At 39.7% G+C, this 22722-nt stretch overlaps 1 protein-coding gene across 5 annotated transcripts in view; it reads right to left on the bottom strand.

The window, feature by feature from the left end:
• Positions 1-22722, bottom strand: part of cobl (cordon-bleu WH2 repeat protein) — a 113911-nt gene that overhangs the window by 56185 nt on the left and 35004 nt on the right. For 2 of the 5 annotated variants that reach the window (XM_084053264.1, XM_084053268.1), the window contains exons 3-8: positions 16969-17157; positions 13067-13277; positions 7641-7869; positions 6127-6171; positions 4842-4927; positions 3780-3848 (exon numbers count right to left, since the gene is read on the bottom strand). In XM_084053264.1, coding sequence (XP_083909390.1) covers positions 3780-3848; positions 4842-4927; positions 6127-6171; positions 7641-7869; positions 13067-13277; positions 16969-17157 — 829 coding nt within the window. The remainder of the gene's footprint in view (positions 1-3779; positions 3849-4841; positions 4928-6126; positions 6172-7640; positions 7870-13066; positions 13278-16968; positions 17158-22722) is intronic. The other 3 variants (XM_084053266.1, XM_084053265.1, XM_084053267.1) reach the window with 3 other exon arrangements.

The raw sequence follows: 22722 nt of genomic DNA, 5'->3' as shown, positions 1-22722 counted from the left end.
CTCATGAGAAAAACAGAACATGCATGAGGACAGAAGGCCAGTAGACCAGGAGGCAAATGTTTTTTTTGTTTTTTTTTCAACATGCAATGGATTCTTTTGAAGAATATTGTTAATAAGAAAATGATTGAATCGTTATTCTTATAATTATTTTACAACGAGAGAGGTGAGAGAGAGAGGGAGAGAGAACAGCACAAAGAAAACCAGAACAAATGAAGAACCGGGTGTAGAAGCAACCTCGATTGTCAAATACATCTTCCTGCTCGTGTACCTCTTAAAGACTATTAAATAAGAATTACAATATCAACTGACACTGCCGCCCTGCCCTCCTCTTTATAGCTGAAGAATGAGCCTCTGATCAAGGCACGGTCTACCCTGTGATCCTTGGCTGCTGTGTTACATCAGAGAGGCCATGTTAATGTGTGGAGAAGGGTGGAGGATGGAGAGAGACGTTCAGAGCTGAGTCACAGAAGGGCTCTTCTTCAGAAGCACGCTGCCTTAAGCTGTGTGTGTGTGTGTGTGTGTGTGTGTGTGTGTGTGTGTGTGTGTGTGTGTGTGTGTGTGTGTGTGCGCGCACACACGCACACGCACACACAGACACACACACACACGTGAATGTGTGTCTCTTGGCTGCAATCCAGAAGGTTTGTGATGAACTTTTCACACTGCACTGCCTTTGTGTGTGTGTGTGTGTGTGTGTGTGTGTGTGTGTGTGTGTGTGTGTGTGTGTGTGTGTGTGTGTGTGTGTGTGTGTGTGTGTGTGCGTGCGCGTGCGTGCGGCCATGCGTGTGGCTGACCCTCTCACGAGAGAATTGGCAAGAGTAAACAGTTCCATATTCCTGCTTTCTCTCTCTCTCTTTGTCTGTGTCTCTCTCTCTCAGTCTGTCTGTATGTCTGTCTGTCTCTCCCTCTTTCTCTTTGTCTGTTCATTCCCACACTTGAGGAGATGCAGAGGGAGAGGGTGAGATTGAGGTTGAAAGGTGAAAAGCAGAAAAGAGAAGGAGAAGAGGAGGGAGTTAATCATGGGCAAGATTTCCTTTTAAAAGCCTGAGTTACGCTAAGTTACGTACGGGTGTTGCGCACCAAAAATAGGCACACTACAAGCTCACGAGTCAGAGCACAGCGCTTTGTGAGCTTGTAGATCGGCTATTTTGGGTGTGCAACACCGGTGTATCACTAAGTATAAATCAGGCTTAATTGAGAACATGTTTTTTGCCTCAGCTGATGGAACGGAATGTTCAAAGTGAGAAATTCACATGAACTTTCTCTGGCACTTTATTTTGCTCTCTTTCATCTCTCGTCTCTCGTTTATGCAGCGTAATATTAGTCTAAACTGTAAAGTTGCATTAAAAACAATACACACACACACACACACACACACACACACACACACACACACACACACACACACACACACACACACACACACACACACACACACACACACACACACACACACACACACACACACACACACACACACACACACACACGGGGAAACCCAAGTTTACAGAACATTGGTAATTACATAGTGGGTAACTACAGTACCCATCACCCCCTGCATTGCTTGACCCTATGGTGGACCAGCATTGTTATGTCTCCCTGGGAAAAGCAGTCCAGTGCTAACTGAGTCATCCTACTGCCAAAAACACGCAGGTCAAAATACATGATGCTCTTCACGCCAACCAACTCCAATTAATTACAGTCTTATCCTCTGCTAACCATAACAGGTCTATGTGTATTCTAAGACACAGCATGATCCGATCAAGATGGTGTGCCTCTGTCTCTCTCTGTGCGCTAGTCACATTTCACGTCCCACGATATGTTTATGTTTCGTTCAGAAAACAAAACAAAAAAAGTTATTTAGGTTGTAACAGCCTCATCTCTACCTCCTTCAACTTTCACCTACAGTCTATATGTCTCATAATCAATGTGTCATCAGACCACATATAAACAATCACGCACACACGCACGCACACGCACACACACAAATGTGCACACACACAAACACAATAGTTTAGCCTCTAATGTGCAGAGATAAGAGGTTGAGCTCTTAGTGCTAATGTAACCAACGCAGGGTAATCTGATGCCTCTGGACTGATAACATTGTGTGTGTGTGTGTGTGTGTGTGTGTGTGTGTGTGTGTGTGTGTGTGTGTGTGTGTGTGTGTGTGTGTGTGTGTGTGTGTGTGTGTGTGTGGTCCGATAACAGTTACTGGCTATGAGACAATCATATTAGAGGGGAAAAGCTGAGTGGTGTAAAAGCATACTGACATGGCGACCCTAAAAGGAATAAACATCGCTTTAGCCAAAGGAATAAACTAAGCACCCTTATACTTCAACATAAACTTCAGTACCTGGGGATTTTGAAAACCCTGAATTGGCTGAAACCTGAAGAGGTGGGAGCATAATTACAACGTCAAAGATAAAGGGTGATCAATAGTATGCTGATGATTCAGTGATAATGATGGTCCAACTGTCTTGTTTTGCAGCGTGCAGAACAAAACAACGTGGGTGGGCGAGCTGACCTAGAACACTGCAGCTGGGAGGGACACTAATGAACCAGACCAGCAGCTAATACAATCAAATACGTACTATATCGATCACAGGTGAGCCACAGATGGATGCTGCCGCTGCTGCTGCTGTGGGAGGGGGGGGGGGGGGTTAGTGCAAAATCTAATCAAAGTGATCGAGTTACGACCCTGGCAGGTAGATATCTGGCTAATGTTGCTTCTATTAGGACATCTGGCACAAGATGGCAACAAGCTAGAAATGCTTAGTAGTGGTTTAAACCCATTATAAGAGCTGATGCCGATTCCACGAAAGCCTTTCTAATTCAGTAGTTCTCACGCTTTCACGATTTTTCTAAAATAGCAGACGTACAAGCTTGCAGCGCGGCACGAAGTGACGCACTGTGAGCTTGTACGTCTGCTATTTTTGAATAGCCAACGCCAAAAATCTTAAAATGACACAGATGCTTTCCCCGGTTGTAATGGAGTTAAGACTGAACAATAGGTGCTGGTTATTGAACTGCTTTTTGGGATGTTTAAGGCCTTTTCTGATCAACTTCAAGTTTATTGTCACATCACAAGTTTACAGGTGTAAAAGAGTGGGCGAAATGATTGGTTGTACAAGCTCCCTTTCGCTTTGCAGTTTCTCAATAAAGAAATGAGGATAGGGAGTAGTTAAAGAAAACAAAGGAATTAAAGTCAGATCCATCTTCTTCCTGTTTACCCCTCAGAAGGTTTGGATGTTGAATACTGTATATCTCTGCAGCACTTTTAATTAGTCTAGTAGTTCGCATATGTATAAAAATCGTCAAAGTAGTGCTGAGCTATAGGACCACAGACCCTATCGTAACTTACCACTGCATCCATATGACTCGGAAGGCTAAACTCATCCTATACCAGCACTCCTACTTTGGGGAGAGAAAGAATGGCCATGAAAGGGTGCTTTCTAAGCTTCTAGATAGAAAATGCTGCCCTCTAGAGGAGAAGATGGGTAAGAACTACACATTGACTACTGGTAGACAAACAGTAGGCTCTGTGTGGAGAAGAATGCATCTCTTAGAAATGAAGATACATCTCTCTATGAATTAGTCAACATTAGATCAACCCCAAAGCCAGATTAAATAGATGAAATGCTTGAACTGGCTTCAGAGAAGGGAGTGATTGTGGTGAACCGTGAAACGAAAAAAAGAAAAAAAAAAGAGAGAAAGAAAGAAAACCCAATTGAATGTCCATCACATCCAGATAAGGTGGGATAAATGTTAGTACTACTTACATTGGAGTCTGTATTTTGTACTACGTTATCATCAGTGGCATCCATGTCCGTAGATGTCTCAGAAGAAGTCTGAAAAAGGAAGCAAGGCACAGCTAACATGCAGCATCCCACTGTCCGGTTAGGCTATGTTAGCTATCTATTCACAGCAAAGTGTACATGCAGCAGTCAGTGTTAGTTTGTGGATGAGTGTTTCAAATGGAACAACGATGACCGATCCACACGTGAACAGTCCATATGCCTGTTTTAAGCCACTTAAGCCTTACTTCATTGAACGTCGAAAATAGCCGATCTACAAACTCACAGCGCTTTACATCGTTACGAGTTGCAGTGGTGGAAAAAGTATTCAAATGTTTTACTTAAGTAAAAGTATCAATACTGCAATGTAGAAATACTCTGTTAGAAGTAAAAGTCCAGAATTCAAAATGTACGTGAGTAAAAAGTACAAAAGTATTGGTATCAAAATGTACTTAAAGTACCAGAAGTGCATAATGTCCCCTTTCACAAGTTTTCAAATGTATAAAAATCTTTTGAAAATAGCAGATCTACAAGCTCACAATGCGTCGCATCGCGACGCATTGTGAGCTTGTAGATCGGGTATTTTCAAATGGCTGAAACGTACAATATAGGGTTGAAGTAGTTAATGTATGTTTTGTAATAATAATCCAAATCAACAAAGTAACTAGTAACTAAAGTTTGCAAATAATTGCAGTGGAGTAAAAGTACAATATTTGCCTCTGAGATGTAGTGGAGTAGAAGTAAAAGTACTGAAAACTGAAACTACTTCAGTAAAGTAAAAAATACCTCAAAATTGTACTTAAGTACAGTACTTGAGTAAATGTACTTATTTACTTTACACCACTGACGAGTTGTGTGCTTGTAGATCTGAAATTTGTCAATTTCTGCCTTATAATGACATGCCCAAAATATGGACGCCAGGTTGAAAGTGGTAACAATTTAAGTAGAATCTATATTCGCTGTGTACAGTATTTGCATCATTCACGTGGTTTTCGGTCATTCATCATTCTACAAAAATATGAACTAACAAATAGTGAGGAGTCTTACCTTAGATTTCCTCCTGTTGAACTTGAAGATTCCCAGCAGGCCTTTCTTCTCTGACCCGCCCACACTGGTAGTACTGGAGTGAATGTCTACGACAACACACACACACACACACACACACACAGTAAATCAAAGAGTAGCTAAAAGTAGAGACCATAGCAGAACGCAGTGTTGGATTCAGGGCTGCAACTATCCATTATTTTCTCAGCGATTATTCTATTTACTACTTTTTAAATTAATCGAATAATCGTTTTTTTTAATATATATTTGTTTAAATATCAACAAATCAAATAACCACATAAGTGTTATTTTATACTTTGTGGCACAATGGTTTTAATGCTTGTTAAGAAACCAATTCAAAAATTGTGAAATAGCTGACCTGCAAGCTCACAACACATCGTATCACCGAGTTGTGAGCTTGAAGATCGGCTATTTCCACTATTTTTGAATTATTTATTTTGTCACTTTTTGCCAATAATGACTATCCCAAAATAAAAATAGATTATTAATCGATTGATTTATCAAATGATCGATTATTGATAATTTTTGTTATAATAATTAAATCAATACATTGGATTAACTGTTGCACCCCTAGTTGGGATTGAATGGATGTTGACAGAATGGACACAAACAACAACAAAGATGATGATTACAGTCGAGTGGTGTAGAACAAATATGGTAGAACAGAACAATTTTGACATGCATTGATTCTTTAGGTTAATGACAAAATGCACTGGGTGGACTTTAATTAAACACATCTACTGTACATTCCAAGATATAACTGTAATAATAATAATAATGGATTTTATTTATAATGCTGTAGTAAACTAGTTGCATCAGTAGAGGGCACTACAGCATCATATTCCCCAGTACCAATTCTAACCTTCACAGTCTGCAGAGCATTAACTAAAAATGTCTCCTGTTGGTGTGACAGCAGGAGCTATAATTAATCAAGGCAAACAAACTGGCACTCAAACTCCATGTAGATATAATTTTAACATAATAAGAATCTGCTTACTTGTGTACTTACATACACTATACAATTATAATTATTTTTCTTTTGGCATTTGTTGAGAAAAAAATAATTAGGCAAGGCCACTAGAAACAAACACAAGAAGGCAAAAATCACAATCCGATCGAAGACAAAATCAAACACTTTCACTACGATGGTTCACTAATAAGCAAATAAACATGTGCAACTCAATCGAGGGTTAGTCTGCAAGCAGTAGGAACTACAATATAGGGTTAAACACCTACATGAGCAGTTAGCAGTTAGCAGTTATAATACCTGAGTAGTTAAGAGCAGGGGCCGAAGCCATTTTAGGCAGGAGAACTGGAAAATATCACAGGTTTTGTGAAAATGCATAAAGTCACTTCCAGATTATGTATCTGCTAAGAGAATATGAATGCTGTATTTGGCAAAAAATAAGAAGAAAGTAGAAATGTAACACATCTTATAGTGTTTGAAGTTAATACAATTCTGAAGCACTGTAACTTGATTTAAACATCTTAAAGGTGTGGTACAATTTGTTTGAGCAAAAACGACATACGTCATTCATAACTGTGGAATGTTGCATACTAAGCACCTGACAACCCCATCTGACATTACACAATTTGCTCATAAAACTTACATCATGTTCTAAAGGCTAACGGCCAACCTCCATCAAGGTAAAACATGTTCCTTTCTAATAAAAATTACAGTCACTGGCAATTATATTATCAGCAAATATGAGTGGGTGTAGACCTCCAACCACCTTAACATCTAATTTAAAAGCCTTATGTAATGTCCTCAGAGCTGACACACCCGGAGAAAGCACATATTTATCAAGGCTCATTTAGTCAAACATGTAAACACTATTTAATTGGGTGTGTAATGTTTTGCTCTTTGGTATAAACAAGAAAAATATACAAAGTATGGCAGTGCTGACTGCATAACTGTTTCCTTTTTTTTAAATGTATTATGATGTAATCAGTTTGCATGACTAGAGAGGTTTCCATGACTAGTGACTGCTTGGCCTTGATTATTGAGCCATGATGCCCTGTAGTGACTGACTCCCATCTCTTGTAATTTTGTACAATAGCATCTGAAGACTGTTGATTAAATACTGTGAATGTTTTCTCCAGTCTGTAGACATTGTGCATAACATGCAACTGTACTGTACAAATAACGCCTGGCTGATCACATTCTAAAACTACATCCAAAGTTGCAGTATGGCAAATCTTTTTAAACATATTTTCCACTCTGAAAATGGATTAATTGACTAGTTGATAGGACTTCAGGTTTCAGCTAACCAAATAAACAGTAGCTGCCATTTTTAAATGAGAAACGAGAGTTAAGCTAAATTCACTTTCAATGTAATTCAATCAGGATGGGAATTTTCTTCAAACTACAAGCTGCATTTTGAACCGAGTAAACTGAAAATGAATTGGGTATGCACCAACAATGCTTTGGCGAATATTTAACATCAAACTATTAAATTGGTAATGCATCAATCATACAGGTTGATGCTTTTATTCTCAGTGAAAAATCGACCTGGTTAAATTATGTATCGCTGCTTCATTCACATTCTGTGTCTGTGGATATACTCATGACACAAACAGTAAATTAAATTATTGCGATTATAGCGAACATAAACATTCTAAATGGGCCAAAGTGTATTTCCTGTTGCAGATAGTGTTTGATATGATAATATCTAAAATTACAGGAAATAAACATGGGCCGATTTGTTCCCCTGAAATGTAATTCCACTGAAAAAGCGTTTTAACCTCGACAAAAAAATGTACATAAAATGCAGTTTTTACCTAGACTTTGGTCATGAACATAGAGCTCCTTGATTCCCAGCTGAGTCAAAGTCTTGTCCAGAGGTAACTCGTGGTGGCTGACACTGTCCTTCAGCAGCAGAACGTGTGCCGGGTCAAACTCACACTTGTCACAGATGACCGGCACCAGGGCGTGGAGCGGAACCAGCGGATTGACCCGCACCACCGCCTTCTGGCTGCGGTGGAAGTTCACCACCAAACGCACCGTTTTCTGACAACATGGATGGGAAGAGGCAAAGAGAAAGAGGAGAGTCAGGCGTCACGCAAATGGCTTTAGAGAAGAAGAACATGCAGGGATTTCTAATCAAAGCTCAGTTCATGCATGTGTTGAGAATTCTACAAGCACTACATCAGTATCATCAAAGGCATTAGGGAAAGAATTCGACGGGAGAAAAAAAGACATTGGGAAGAATAGAGAGGCTAACTAACTGAATTATTAATTAGAAATAATAATTCATGTGAAGTAGTTGAAATATACAAATGTCTGGGGGTTTGTATGATGTACTGGACAAAACTACTAAATAAAAAATGACATTTGATAATATATATCAGCATACATTTATGCCTTTATCAGTAAACAACAAGGCTTTGTTGTTCGGTCCCGGGCATCGCCAACTCAGCGTATGAGTAGCATGGCTTGGGTGTGGCAAGTTATGCGGTAAGTACTGGGAGCTGATGGTAGGTGTTCAGCTCAGGAGGTGGCTCCTGCTCTCTGACTGTTACCGATAACCTACAGTACTCACTTACTTAATAAGACTTGCAAGCCAGTCACTGTTCGCTCAACTAGAGACTGGTGAACTGGGAGGAAATCATTTCGAGATTAAAAAAAGACTTTAGGACGGATCTTCATATTGGGACTGTATCACGATTGGTTTTCGCAGCAGTAGGTATAGTTTGTTAGTGGACGTTTTTGCCACTTTTGTAGCGACCACATTGACTTTCGATGTCACTAGACGACACAAAATGGCGAAATATGGGTGTTTTCTCATTTAATGAGAAAGATTTGATGTCAATGTAAGACATACATACTGTATGACAAATCAACACATGAAATGTTTTCAAGGCTCACTTAAGTAAAAATGCAACAATGAAGAGACTCTCAAACATGCACATTCTCTTACATAATCTCTAGCTAGTAGACTTTACTTCCAAACAAAGAGGCCAATTATGTAGTCAACTAGAGAGGGAGATAGTCACATTGGGGTCATGGGAGGGCAAATACAGCTATCTGAGGCTTCCACAGCTGACAGCAGGGGTCTGTGCATGCATGCGTGTGTGCTCGTGTTAGTGCGAGCGTATATCTCTGTGTACGTGCCTGTACACAGTAAAACCCCCAGTGTTCATTTATCCATTTGATAACTCAAAGCGTGTACAACAATCCTCAGTGTTAATTGGAACCAAATGGACCCTTACGGGTCCATTTGGTTCCAATTAACACTGAGGATTGTTCTGTGCACATTTCTTACAGCGCAGCACCACAAGGTGTTTTGTTATGCAGACCAGAGGGAGCCTCCACTCTGTTTAGCAGCCTCTTATCACTGACTGATAGATGCTGTGTTTTCAGCTTGAACATCACCTCTGTGGAAAGAACAAGCAGACCACTCAGGACTCAAGGGCCTGCATAAACAGCTTTTACAATGGCTGTTGTTATTCTAAATAAACGCGCGCGGCGAGCATCTACCATTTTCTTTAACCCATTAAAACCCGGAATCATCTGTGTCATTTTTTATTTTAACCACTTTAACCATTATTTTATACTTTGGCTATTCAAAAATAGCAGATATACAAGCTCATGCCGCGCAAATCATTGAATATGTATATATCCTTTTGAAGAGAATATTTTTAACTCAAATATTTGCTTCTGAGGGGTCCATGGAACAAAGTATTTTTAGATGGGGGTCCGCGGCAAACACATATAATTTTGGGGTCCTTGACATGAAGGAGTTTGAGAACCACTGATATTATGGCAACATAAGTGTTTCAGAAAACTGTTGCTTATACCATCTCTATTCACCCTCTAATACAGTGGTACTTAAGGACACCCATGACAGAACCCGTTTCTGTTCTAACCCAAAAAGTAACAAACGTGATTCAACTACTGCACTGCTCAGTCTGCTCTAATAGATTAATCATTAGTCTAGTCGTTAAATCAAGCGCATAAATATTGGGCAGAAGCAAAAACATTCTATCAGATGGTCCTCCAGGACCAGAGTTGAGAGCCACTGCTCTAATAGATCCCAGTTTTCCCCAAACTGTTAGCCAAGCTCATAAATCATGAATACTACACAAAATATGGCTGTCAGAGAATCCCTTTATTCTCAACATCCATAAAGAAGAGGATTTATTTGGAAACTCTGCACTTGGGTAATAATGTGCAACGTAGTGTGACTTCGGCAAGACTGCTGCACCTCTGGGAAAGGTAAAGGTTTATGAAAACCATACAACTTACAACCACTCTAACATCCTCAGAAACCTTTTGTCTAATGCAGCCTGTGGTTTGTATGTTAAACTGACCTGTAGTTGTTATTTCAAACAACCTCCATAGATAGGTGAATAAAACCATTAAAGAAATCTTTGACTTTAATAGAACTTTGCATTCCTTTATTTGATTAAAACATTTTTTTTTTTTACAAATAAATAAATATATGGTTCACAGACTGTGAATCTAAGTGTTAAAACTGCAATAAAGCTGAATAGCCCTTAACATGACAATGTTAACTTTGCCAGAAATGTACTCATTTAATTTAATGTATATGTGATGCCCAACATGACCTAACCTGCCCTAAGAAAAAGAAAATAAAAAGAAAGTTTAAAAAAAAAAAAAAAAAAAAAAAAAAAAACTGCAATAAAGAAATTGTGGAGAAAAAAAGTAATGAATGTGAAAAGCGTTTCGAATCGCTATTTTCGCTATCCGTTATATGACGAAGTGTATAGGGCTAAACTAGAAAATGAATGAAACATTATTTAATCTATCTGTATGGTAAAGTATGTTAATACAATATAACTAGCACATCAATCGTTGGAGATGGTCTCCCTCCTATTCCATTGAGAAATGTATACCCTGGCGTCGGGTAGGAAAACCTACTGGATGATAAGTACTGCCTCAAGCTCATAATTACAATATCTCCCCTGGGCAAGAGGCAATATTACGTCTCAGCCAAGGGCCCAGCATTGGCCTTTGAAATTGAGTCTATATCGGAAGTGACAGTTCATATGAATGGCCTGTAGTTTAGCTGTTTTACCCCTGCTGGTGTCAGAAAGAATTTTTCTCAACGCAAGTGGGTGGGTTTTTGACGAACTTTATACTTGATTTTCTTACCTTAATAAACATTGTCATAAATACCATATGCTTCCCGTCGCTAGTTTAAAGTCTTCTTTCAATCATCGTTATATGCGTTTTGGTAAATTATGGTCCAATTTATTTTAAAATTTACGATAAAGTAGGGTATAATGTAGGAGGGGCGGGATGATTTGATTGACAAGCTACACAACCAATAGCATTCATTCCCCGCCCCGGCTCTTGATTGACAAGCTACCCAACCAATAGCATTAATTTCCGGTTGCATTAGCTATGACGCGATATGACGCGATATAGAAAGATGGCGGATTTGAATTTGCTGACAAATAGGCTTCATTTACGGTCTGTAGAGTCTGGGGGCGTGACTTTGTCCATCTCTTTTATACAGTCTATGGTCTTAGCCCAGCGGTAGAACTTTGGTCTCTCGTGCAGGGGACCTGGGTTTGAATTACATTACATTACATTACAGTCATTTAGCAGACGCTTTTATCCAAAGCGACTTACAAAAAGTGCATTCAACATTGGTTAGGGAACGAAACTACTAATCACCAGAGGTCTTAAGTGAATTTCCTGTAAAAACAAGCAACCAAGAGTATACCTAGTGCTAAGGTAAAAGTGCAATATATCAGCTACCTACAGATAAACGGTATGGATTGCCGCTTTAATTGATCTCTGAGAGTGTATAAATGGTACCAAATGAACCCTTACGGTGTATGTTACTGTGTACTAACATTTTTGATATCACACCCAAAGACATACAGAAAAGCTTTGATTGCAGGCTGGGAGCAAAGAGATGACAGAGGAGACAAAACAGAGGAATGATTGATGGGAACGTTTGAAACGGTGTAAGGCTCTGGCCTTGGGGAGAGAGAGAGAGAGAGAGAGAGAGAGGGAGAGAGCAGTCAGCGAGCCCTGAGAAGAGTAGAGAAATAATGCATGGTAACTAAAGGTAAGGCCCTCATCAAATATTCACACAGTAGGAGGAGAGAGAAGAGGTGAGCTCAGGGAGAGGGGGAGATAGAAAGCGAGGGATGAAGAAGAGAAATAATACAGAGGGATGTTAAAAAAGAGAGGGTGATTGAAGAAAAATAAATGGAGAGGGAGTCGAACTGAAGCTAGAAAGCAGGAAAGAGAGAATGAAGAATGAAAACAGTAGAAAATGGCAACTCAAGTGTCAGAGAAGGGAAAGGGCACTCTCAAACTCGTAGGTACAGAGATTCAGGACCAACGACCATGTCATGCTGCACACACAGTAAAATCCTCAGTGTTCATTTATTCATTTGTAACTCTGATAGTGTACAAATTAATTCAAGAGTTTACAATGTGGCCGACAGCTTCCTACCTTTGCATGAGCCCTTAGCGGCTTAACTGGCCTTGCTTTCTGACAGCGGTCAGTAGTAAAATGTAGAGAGGGAAGGGATATTACACAGGGCTACAGGCAGGTGGATATACATGTAAATGACAATGGATGCATGCTGAGAACTGCAATACTGTATATACAAGTCAAATGCAAACCATGATACTCAGCAAAAACAACGGCTCAAGATTAAAGCGTACTTCATGAAAAGCACAGCAAAGCAGGGGTAGTGGTATTTACTTGTTGCTTACTTCTTTAACACATGCAATTATATGCCACTGCTAATATAATTAACCAAAAAAATGTCACACTTATGCTAATTTGCCAAATCCGAGAGGGAGTACACAGTACCTAATAGCCAGACATCATAAGGAAGCTGGTCAAGTTGACATTGACATGCAGGTACACATGCAGGTGTGAAATTTAAAGCAACTATCATTTTATTGTTGCCATTTCAGTGTATCTATTACAAACTGCAAACTAAACTCCTATTATTATCAAACACAGTACAAAAATGACTTTGCACACGTGCGTGCAAAGTCATTTTACACACAATTCCAAATCGAGCATATCGGACCATAATTCAAAGAAACATTTCTACCTATTGAATAACGACTGAATTAACATGATTGAATCAAGCCAAAACCGTAGGTCAACAATCCTTCGGATACGAACATAAAAGACACATGGCGAGAAGGGGAAACACTTCTGGGCTGCAGTAACAGGAGAGAGACTATAGCTATAATAACTCACCTCTGGCACTTTAGGTGCCGGTCTGCGCACCACTTTCTCCTCCCAAACTTTCTCCTTGATGAAGACGCAGGCCACGTCCAGGGAGCCCAGCGGCGCGTTGGGCTTGAAGCCCAGAGGGTGGCCCTCGGAGGACAGCAGCTCCAGGGTGTGCAGGGACGGGTTCAGGTGATAGCGGCTGCACAGCTCGACCAGTAGGTCCATCAGCGCCTTACTGAGGGTGGGAGAGAGAGAGAGAGAGCGAGAGAGAGGGGAGGGGGGGGGGGGAAGAAAGTGAAAGAAGGGAAGAGACAACGGTAGGGAGTAGAGAGAGAGGAAGTGGGGAGGGTGGTGGAGAGAAAGAAAGAATACAAGAGAGAGAGAGAGAGAGAGAGAGAGAGAGAGAGAGAGGCAGGGTGAGAGATTAGGTTACACTGCCTGCTTCCCTTTTGCACCAATAGGTAGAGTTGTAATTACTTGATACAGTGCATAGTAACACTCTCACCTTACTTTGTTATGAGACCGCTAATTGGTGCAGAGAAAGGCTAATTCACAATGTATTGATAAATGTATGTATGTACACACACAGCCAGCCAGGGGAGTATCAGTGTGTAGTATCAGTGTGGTACAGTGTAGTACATTTGACTCTCTGCTTTGTCAACAAGTTATTCAATAAATGTCTGGCTCTAACATTACCATCCCTCATCATGCCATAGTACACACTACAGTCCTCCTGCACACACAGGCTCTACACATACACACACATTCTATACGCAGACTATGCACGCATGCACACGCATGTGCGCGCACACACACACACACACACACACACACACACACACACACACACACACACACACACACACACACACACACACACACACACACACACACACACACACACACACACACACACGTAGGCCCATGCACAATGCACCTTACAGAGGCACCACCACAGAAACCAACTAACTTTACTCTCATGTACCAGTATATGAGATGTAACAAATAAAACAACAACACACACTGTTTTCTGTAATTAATTAAAGGACTTAATAGGACTTAATAGTTTTAAGTGAATTAATTTTGGATTTACATTACTCGAAGAAGTGCTGGCTGATATTGGTTAGCAATACATTATCATTGTGTGCAATCTAAACCTATAATGAAAAATACTTTAGTTCTTTTAGGACCAGCCCAATGACGACCACATGGACACAAGCCCCCAGGGCTTTTTGTGTTATCCTTTTAGCATAACATTAGCATAACCCAACAAATCCATGTCTGAAACTGGACCTGTAAAATACACTCACGCTGCACGCACAATGAGGGAAATGACCTGTTGTGCCACTGCCAAAACAAAACAATAATAATTGATAGAAAATAATTGATAAATAAATAAAATAATGTTTTGGGTGAACTACACCTTTAACAACAAAAAATATAAAAACAAAACAAAAATAATTGATAATACATAAAAAAAAAGATATATAAAAAAACCTATTCAAATTATTCAACTACTTAGGCCTGTATTTTTTGCGTGCGTGCGTGCGTGCGTGCGTGCGTGTGGCGGTGGGGTCCAGACAGACAGAGGGGTAGGCCTCTCTAGGTATAGTGTTAGCTGTCAATCCAGGGATAAAGAAACCAAGAGACAGTCGCCAATAGCTTGCTGGGAACAGCCAGATCATATGACAGAGGCGTGAGACAGACTGCCACAAAGAGCACCATTGACATCACTAACACATGGACACAGTCTGCTAAAACAACATCCAAACTGCCCACACCAGCAGTTAGCCGGAGCAAAACAGCCCTTAGGCGTAAAATACACGCTACGGCTGCCGTGTCATCTGTGATAATGACAAAACCTCAGTGGTGGAGGAAGTACTCAGGAATTTTACCTAAGTAAAAGTAGCGATACCACAATATAAAAATACTCTGTTACAAGTAAAAGGCCTGTGTTCAAAATGTTACTTGAGTAAAAGTGCAAAAGCACTGGCATCAAAATATACTTAAAAGTACCAAAAGTAAAAACACTAAAATGTTTGAAAATAGCAGATCTACAAGCTCACAACGCGTCGCGATGCGGCGCGTTGTGAGCTTGTAGATCTTCTACTTTCAAATAGCCTATGTATAAAATAGGGCTGAAGTCGTTAATGTATGTTTTATAATATAATGATTTATATCTGCAAAGTAACTAGTAACTAAAGTTTTCAAATAATTGTAGTGGAGTAAAAGTACAATATTTGCCTCTGAGATGTTGTGGAGTAGAAGTAAAAGTATTGAATATTGGAAATACTCCAGTAAAGTAAAAAAGTAACTTTACACCACTGGGAATAGAATACACGATATGGTTGCCGTGTCATCTGTGATAATGACAAAACCTTGTCTTTTCTGATTGCTTTATTTAGCAATAGAACACAAGAGGGAGTGTGTTAATGCAAATAACATCATATCTTGTGGTTACAGACACAAAGCTATGATGTTATTCCCCATATCATACAACCTCAAGTGTTCTGTTCCTTTTATGCAACCCACATCTGATTTCATATTGTGACATAAAACACTGAGATATCAAGGTTTGATTAACCTAATTCTGGTCTGCTTCTATGCATGGTTTCTTCAATAGAAAATGGTATTTATTTGTACTATGTTTTACAGTGTTAGTTTAGGGTAGTATTTGTACAGTATCACCGGTGTTGTTATTAGCATTACGTTATGCTTAGTGTCATAAATGTCCTAATGGCTGGTTGTTATTGTATTTTATATGCTGTTATCAGGGTGTCCTTGAAAAAGAGAGCGTGCTCTCAATGGGGTTCCCAGAAGGAAAAAGAAAGAAAGAAAGAAAGAAGAGAGAACAGCCCACGCGTAAACACCTGTTTATGACATCTTATGACACCTAAACCAGTCATGACACACCTCAACACCTGAAAGTCAAGGATCAACTGTTATCACCGGCTGCTATCAGAAAATGTGACATACATGGAAGTATTTCAGCACGATCCACACTATTCAACTTTATTTACCCTGATGAAAGGAGAATCGTGGCCAGAGACTACGCCGCCCATCCCTTGTCAAATAAACAAAAAGTGATATACATAGTAACCAAGGCAAGGCTTAGGCCTAAAATTATAGGGGAAACTTTTCTCAGAGTTTACTAAATAAAACCATTGTGAATTTGGGAAAGTAGAGACGTATTAAAAAAATAAAAATAAACATTTTGGGGGGGGGGGGGGGGGGGGAGAAAGGCAAACAAAACGTTGCACAATTTTGACTAAGAAAGCTTCACTTATGAGTGCAGTCAAAGAATATTGGCCCTGAGTCCAGAGAGTACAAGCGCAGACCTACATTGCATGGTCATTAACCAAGCCCCTTGTTTTCTATGCCAGGATGGTGTCCCTGATTTTCTGCCCCAGAGGACAGAACCTTATTAGGGGCAGAGAGTGACGTCAGGTCAGCTTCGCATAAGTCCTCTCCCAGGGACAAAGCTCCAAATGGGATCATTTCACATGTATATGTTCTCGCACACATGGCCACCCAAATATAGACCCAAAAAATTATGTCGCTATAATATCAGTGGTTCTCAAACTTTTTTCATGTCAAGGACCACGCAAAATGATATGTATTTTTCTGCGGACCCCCCCATCTCAAAATATCTTGTTCCAGGGACCCCCAGAAGCATAAAATTGAGTTAAAAATGTATAAATATTCCAAGATTTGCACACATTTTCACAATTTCTTTCTTAAAAAATAGCAGATCTACAAGCTCGTAGCGTGGCACTTGGTGCCGCACTATGAGCTTGTATATCTGCTATTTTTGAATAGAAATCTTAAAATGACACAGATGCGTTCCCTGTTTTAACAGGGTTAAAGGGTACAATTCCTTGCTGTTAGCACCATGAGGCAAAATAAAAATGCGTGTCACTTGTTACCTGCCATCCTCTATAAGTGTAGTCTCGTATCCATTTGGCATGGTGAGGAGCACCTCCACGGTGGGTCGTAGGACGTTCTCCTTGATGTCCGTGCCTCCTGTCCCTCCCCCGTCAGGCACTGCGTTTCTGAAGATGTGTCGCGGGGCGGGTTCAGGGGGCGGAGGGGGGGCTCGCGGCTTCATTCTCCTCCTGCAGGGATCCAAGATAGAATTGACAGGAATATTATTTTTGTGTTGCTGTCCATAAACGTTTTTTGCTCTATGGAGTCTGTCTCATTTCTCTCCAAAAGCCCTTGAAAATGATGGAATATGATTAAGGATTACTGTGATTATGGTAAGCTCACATTTGATATCACACACACCATACCTGTAACTTTCACTAGCAAAAAAAACCCGGCAATTCATCGATTACAGATGAATTGCTAACATCCCTATACTACAGCATCACACAAACGCATCAAAAGTAGCAGATCCACAAGCTCGAAACGTGGCGCGAAACGTGCCGCAAAGCTTGTAGATCTTGTACATCTGCTATGTTTTGCTATTTTTGAATTTGAATCCTGAAAAGTAACAATTTTCATGGAGGTTAGTTATCTATCTGATACTACCAGCTATTGTGTTTACTTCCCTGAAATATGGTTCAAAAGTATCTAGACTCATAATTGTGGGTTAAAGGAGGTGGAGGTGAATGATTTCCATATTAGTTAAAGAGTACAATAGCCTCAACCGTGAGAACGGTGAAAGCAACTCATTGATACCAATTAACCCATTAAGGCCTGAGGTTCCCATTCTACAAAATGACTTCTAAATCCTTAGCAACAGTTTTCTGAAAAAACTATGTTTCTATAATCAGTGGTTCTCAAACTTTTTCATGTCAAGGACTTCCAAAATTCTATGTATTTGGCCGCCGACCCCCATCTGAAAATCTTTTGTCCCCAAAAAATTGCGTTAAAAAAAATATATATATATATGAAGATTTGCTCACATTTTCAAGTTTTTTCAAAAATAGCAGATCTACAAGCTTGTATATCTGCTATTTTTGAATAGCCAAAGTATAAGGTAATGGTTTAAGTGGTTACACTGATATGCGTTCCGGGTTTTAATGGGTTAAGAGATGTCTGAATATCAATGACTGTCTCCCTGCCCTTCCTGCATTCAGGATACATAATTCACTGATCTACAAACCGTATGCTAACAATGTTTACTTGGTTGTATAAAGGTGATACAAGAAGCATGTGAGTCTGTTTGTTTCATTCAGACCAACAACTCAGTTTCTCTGTCATTATAAATCACAACATAATTAAATAAGTGTTCACTGATGATACCTACTGTATCTCTATCAGTGAACATCATTAAATATGATACACAAACATGTTACAAAACACAAGAAAAAAAGCGAGGTCGCACAAAAAAGTGAGGTCGCAAAAAAAGTGAGGTCGCACAAAAAACATATTGAATATCAATATTCAAAACGAACAGCCTTTCTGAAGCAACATCAACAATATGCTTTATCATGCTAATCTATTCCTTTATGGTTTATTTGAGTGAGATAGGTATTAACAAAGCAATAGTAAAATGCTTGCATTAATTGTTTGTTTACAATACAACTAATGATATTTGGACATTTTGAAATGAGTTGAGCATTTAGAGAATCTGTTTGAGAGACATTACAAGTGTTGTCAAGACATCCTAAAAACTGTTAATTGACTAAAAATATACAGTATAAAGTGGTACGATTTGCCGATACCTAACAACTACTATACACTGCTGTCTTTAACCATTGTCAAGTACTGTCCATATTGATCAACTGGGGGAAAAAAAAATCTCATAAGAGTGCTCAATAAATGATGTAAAATGCAAGCAACTTTACATTTTGTCATCTATAGCAGGGGTTTTCAACTGGTGGTATTGCAGGTGGTCCCTGGCCATGCATTTTTATTTTTTTTACTTTTAATAACTTGCAGGAGTTCTTACTCTATGGTGTGTGTGTGTGTGTGTGTGTGTGTGTGTGATATGAAATGTGAGCTTATCATAATCACAGTAATCCTTAATCATATTCCATCATATAAAACAAAAATCACTGTATTTTATTGTATTGATATTATAGCTATTTTCTCCAGCTCCCTGCGGTGCATGAACCCCCCACCACTATTGTGTGGGGTGGGTCTATGATGGACCCACCACGCACAATAGTGGTGGTCCCCAGGTTGCTCTTAGTCAGGATGGTGGTCCCTGGGTCAAAATCAGTTGAAAACCCCTGATCTATAGTGACAAAACTGTACTTGATTTGACGTTAAACCAACACAATACAGCTTACAATGATTAATATCTGTTCTATTCTATGCATGCAGCATTTCAGCACACCCCACCCTATCTTTTCTAAATATTAACCTTAGATAATAACATTCCACTCACGTCAATAACAGTCCTTGTTTTGTTGATTAAGTGTTCCGTAAAGAGTTATATATCAGTCTGTTTACAGAACCAGGAGCAAGGATTTTCAACTCCAAGCACATGTGTGTGTGTGTCTAGTGCAAAAGACTTTGTGCGTAGGTGTTTGGTCTTATTCCATTAGCTGTAGCATATGTTTATTCCATTGCATCCTTCAAGATGTTTCTGCTTAGTCCAATGAAGTGAAGCGAGAGAGAGTGTAGGAGGAATGCCCATGAACATAGCAGAGTTAGTGGACTCTAACCTGCTAAAGTTAACAATTAACCCATTAAGACCGGGAACGCATCTCTGTCATTTTAGATTTCTTTGGCTATTAAAACATAGCAGATATACAAGCTCACGGTGCCGCGCTATGAGCTTGTAGATCTGCTATTTTTGAAAAATCGTGAAAATGTGTGCAAATCTTTGAATATATATATTTTGAAAGCGAACATTTGTAACTCAATTCTTTGCCTCTGGGGGATTCTACAAATCAAATGTCTTCTAAATCCTAACAGTTTTTTTGAAAAAACATATGTTGCTATAATATCAGTGGTTCAATATATATATAACAATATATGTTGTTCCAGGGACCCCTCAGAAGCAAAGATTTGAGTTAAAAATGTTCGCTAAAAATATATATATATATATATATTCAAAGATGTGCACACATGTTCACGATTTAAAAATTGCAGATCTGCTATTTTTGAATAACCAAAGAAATCTAAAAATGTCACACAGATGCGTTCCCGGTTTTAATGGGTTAACAACTACTGGTAAGTCGGATATCAGCTAACCGCAGCACCAACAGTGTCATTGACCCTTTATGCAAAGGAGAAAGTGGCCCCTGTGTGCAGATCATTGTACCGTACTGACAATCACTGTTAGGACATGGATCATATTTCAATTATACATCTAATCAACATAATTATCTATTGTCTAATCGTAAATCATTATTAATGATTTGCAATTCATGGTTTTATTGAAAGACACTTTATTTATTACACATTTTTTATTGTGTCGTGTTGTATAATTGTGATATGGATCTCCCTGGGTCTGAAATAAAGATTGAATTGACACACTAACACAATACATAAATTATAATCAATCTAGTTTAATATGCCTTTTGGAAGATGTGTAAAATCCAGCAAGGTGCAACTTGGTACAAGGGGATAAAGTAAAGATAAAAGGGGATAAAAAAGATAGTGACCAAGGTGTTCTAGTTGTGGAAAAATAATCAGCCTATATTAGATAAATAAAATGTTTGTCGGACTAATGCATAGCACCCGGATGATGGTCAGTGTGCCGCAACGCATAGGTACGTGTTTTTAACCCTTGCTATGTATTAGCCGTACAAATAAAGGGTCTCTCTACTCGGTACTGAATGGCATAAGTCTTATTCAATAACTTAAAAACAAAACATCAGTAAAGAAATTGTAATGTAATGTATGATATTATTCTATGCTACAAAGTCAGATAGCCTTCCCTACATACTGTAGTATATACTGTGTACACTTTTCATTTTTAAGGTAAATACTTGTCACCGTCAGTAAGAACTCACCATACCTGCATGTGTGTGTGTGTGTGTGTGTGTGTGTGTGTGTGTGTGTGTGTGTGTGTGTGTGTGTGTGTGTGTGTGTGTGTGCGTGTGTGTGTGTGTGTGTGTGAGAGAGTTTGTGTTTTTGTCATCATCTCAGTCTCTCTCTCTCACGCACGCAAGCACGCGTGCACACACACACACACACACACACACACACACACACACACACACACACACACACACACACACACACACACACACACACACACACACACACACACACACACACACACAGTACAGTACACATACACATACACACATACAGTACACACACACACACACACACACACACACACACAGTACAGTACACATACACACATACAGTACACACACACACACACACACACACACACACACACACACACACACACACACACACACACACACACAACATACAAAGAGTCCTTTACGAAAAGCTTACTCTCCCACAGAGTGGGACAGGGTGAGAGCAAACAGAGCGAGAGAAATGGAGAAAGTGTGTGTGTGTGAGAGAGAGAGAGAGAGAGAGAGAGAGAGAGAGAGAGAGAGAGAGAGAGAGAGAGAGAGAGAGAGAGAGGAGAGGAGTGGAGAAAATGAAGAGCAGGAAACTCAGATTCTCCGCTGGCACAGGGGGGCTGTAAGTGCTAAGACTCCACAGTGACTGGGTTACAAATGGGCTGACACAGAACCACGTACACACACACACACACACACACACACACACACACACACACACACACACACACACACACACACACACACACACACACACACACACACACACACACACACACACACACAAGGTTACAAATGGACATTTCAGAACCACTCTGTTCTTTCCACTCGACCAAACAGCGGCAACCAAGAGAACTGTGATCTGTTCTCATATTTACTTCTCATTGTCACAGAAAAATCTAAGATAACACCTACGTTGTCACTTTTTTTTATTTTTAAAGCCATTATTGAACTTTGGTAGAACTTTGGGTTGTATAGCTACCTGAGCATCATATACTGTATAATTCAAAATACTCTCGATCATCTGTTGCTATCTGTAGGTCTTGTGTGTCAACATGTGAAAAGTCTAACTCTCCCTCTGGCAGATAAACCTGTTAATGAGGACATCTACCACTGGATGTCCCAAACTTTCTTACAGCTGAACAAAGACTGAGATCCTTGTAGTAGGTCCTAATGGTCAGAGGCAGGATATCCTATTTGGTTTCACTTTCTCTGAACCCAGTGAGCAGGTCACAAACCTGGGCGTTATTATGGATGCTGGCAGATCTAAACCACTTAAACCCCCATACTTGTTGTTGTCGTCGTCGTCGTCCCCCACACACACACACACACACAAACACACCAAATCTCTTCACAGAAAATAGCTGATGTTCGCCTACTACGACATGCCCAGAATAGGAACGCAAGCTAGGGTTCATGTGGTTAGATAAAGTTTAGATTACTGTAATGCCCAATTTGCTGGACTTCCCAAAAAAGACTGTTAAACACGACTGCACAGGGGAAAAAAAGGACTGTAGCATTCAATTGTAGTACTCACGTATTCAGTCAATGTGTATGCCCTCAGAGTTAAATGAACACTCCAGCATTTACTGAGCACCATGCAGAACATGTGAGCAACATTCACTTGATTTGACATTGACCTGATGCAGTATTTCATGTTTGAACAGAAATATCCCTGACCCATGGGTGTAACCTGACAATAGTTCATGGTTCAGTAGCGTCCTCTCAACC

The sequence above is a fragment of the Gymnoscopelus microlampas genome, assembly GCF_963454915.1.
Source record: "Gymnoscopelus microlampas genome assembly, chromosome: 3".
NCBI classification, from domain to species: domain Eukaryota; kingdom Metazoa; phylum Chordata; class Actinopteri; order Myctophiformes; family Myctophidae; genus Gymnoscopelus; species Gymnoscopelus microlampas.
This window is presented reverse-complemented; position numbering and strand designations above follow the sequence as displayed.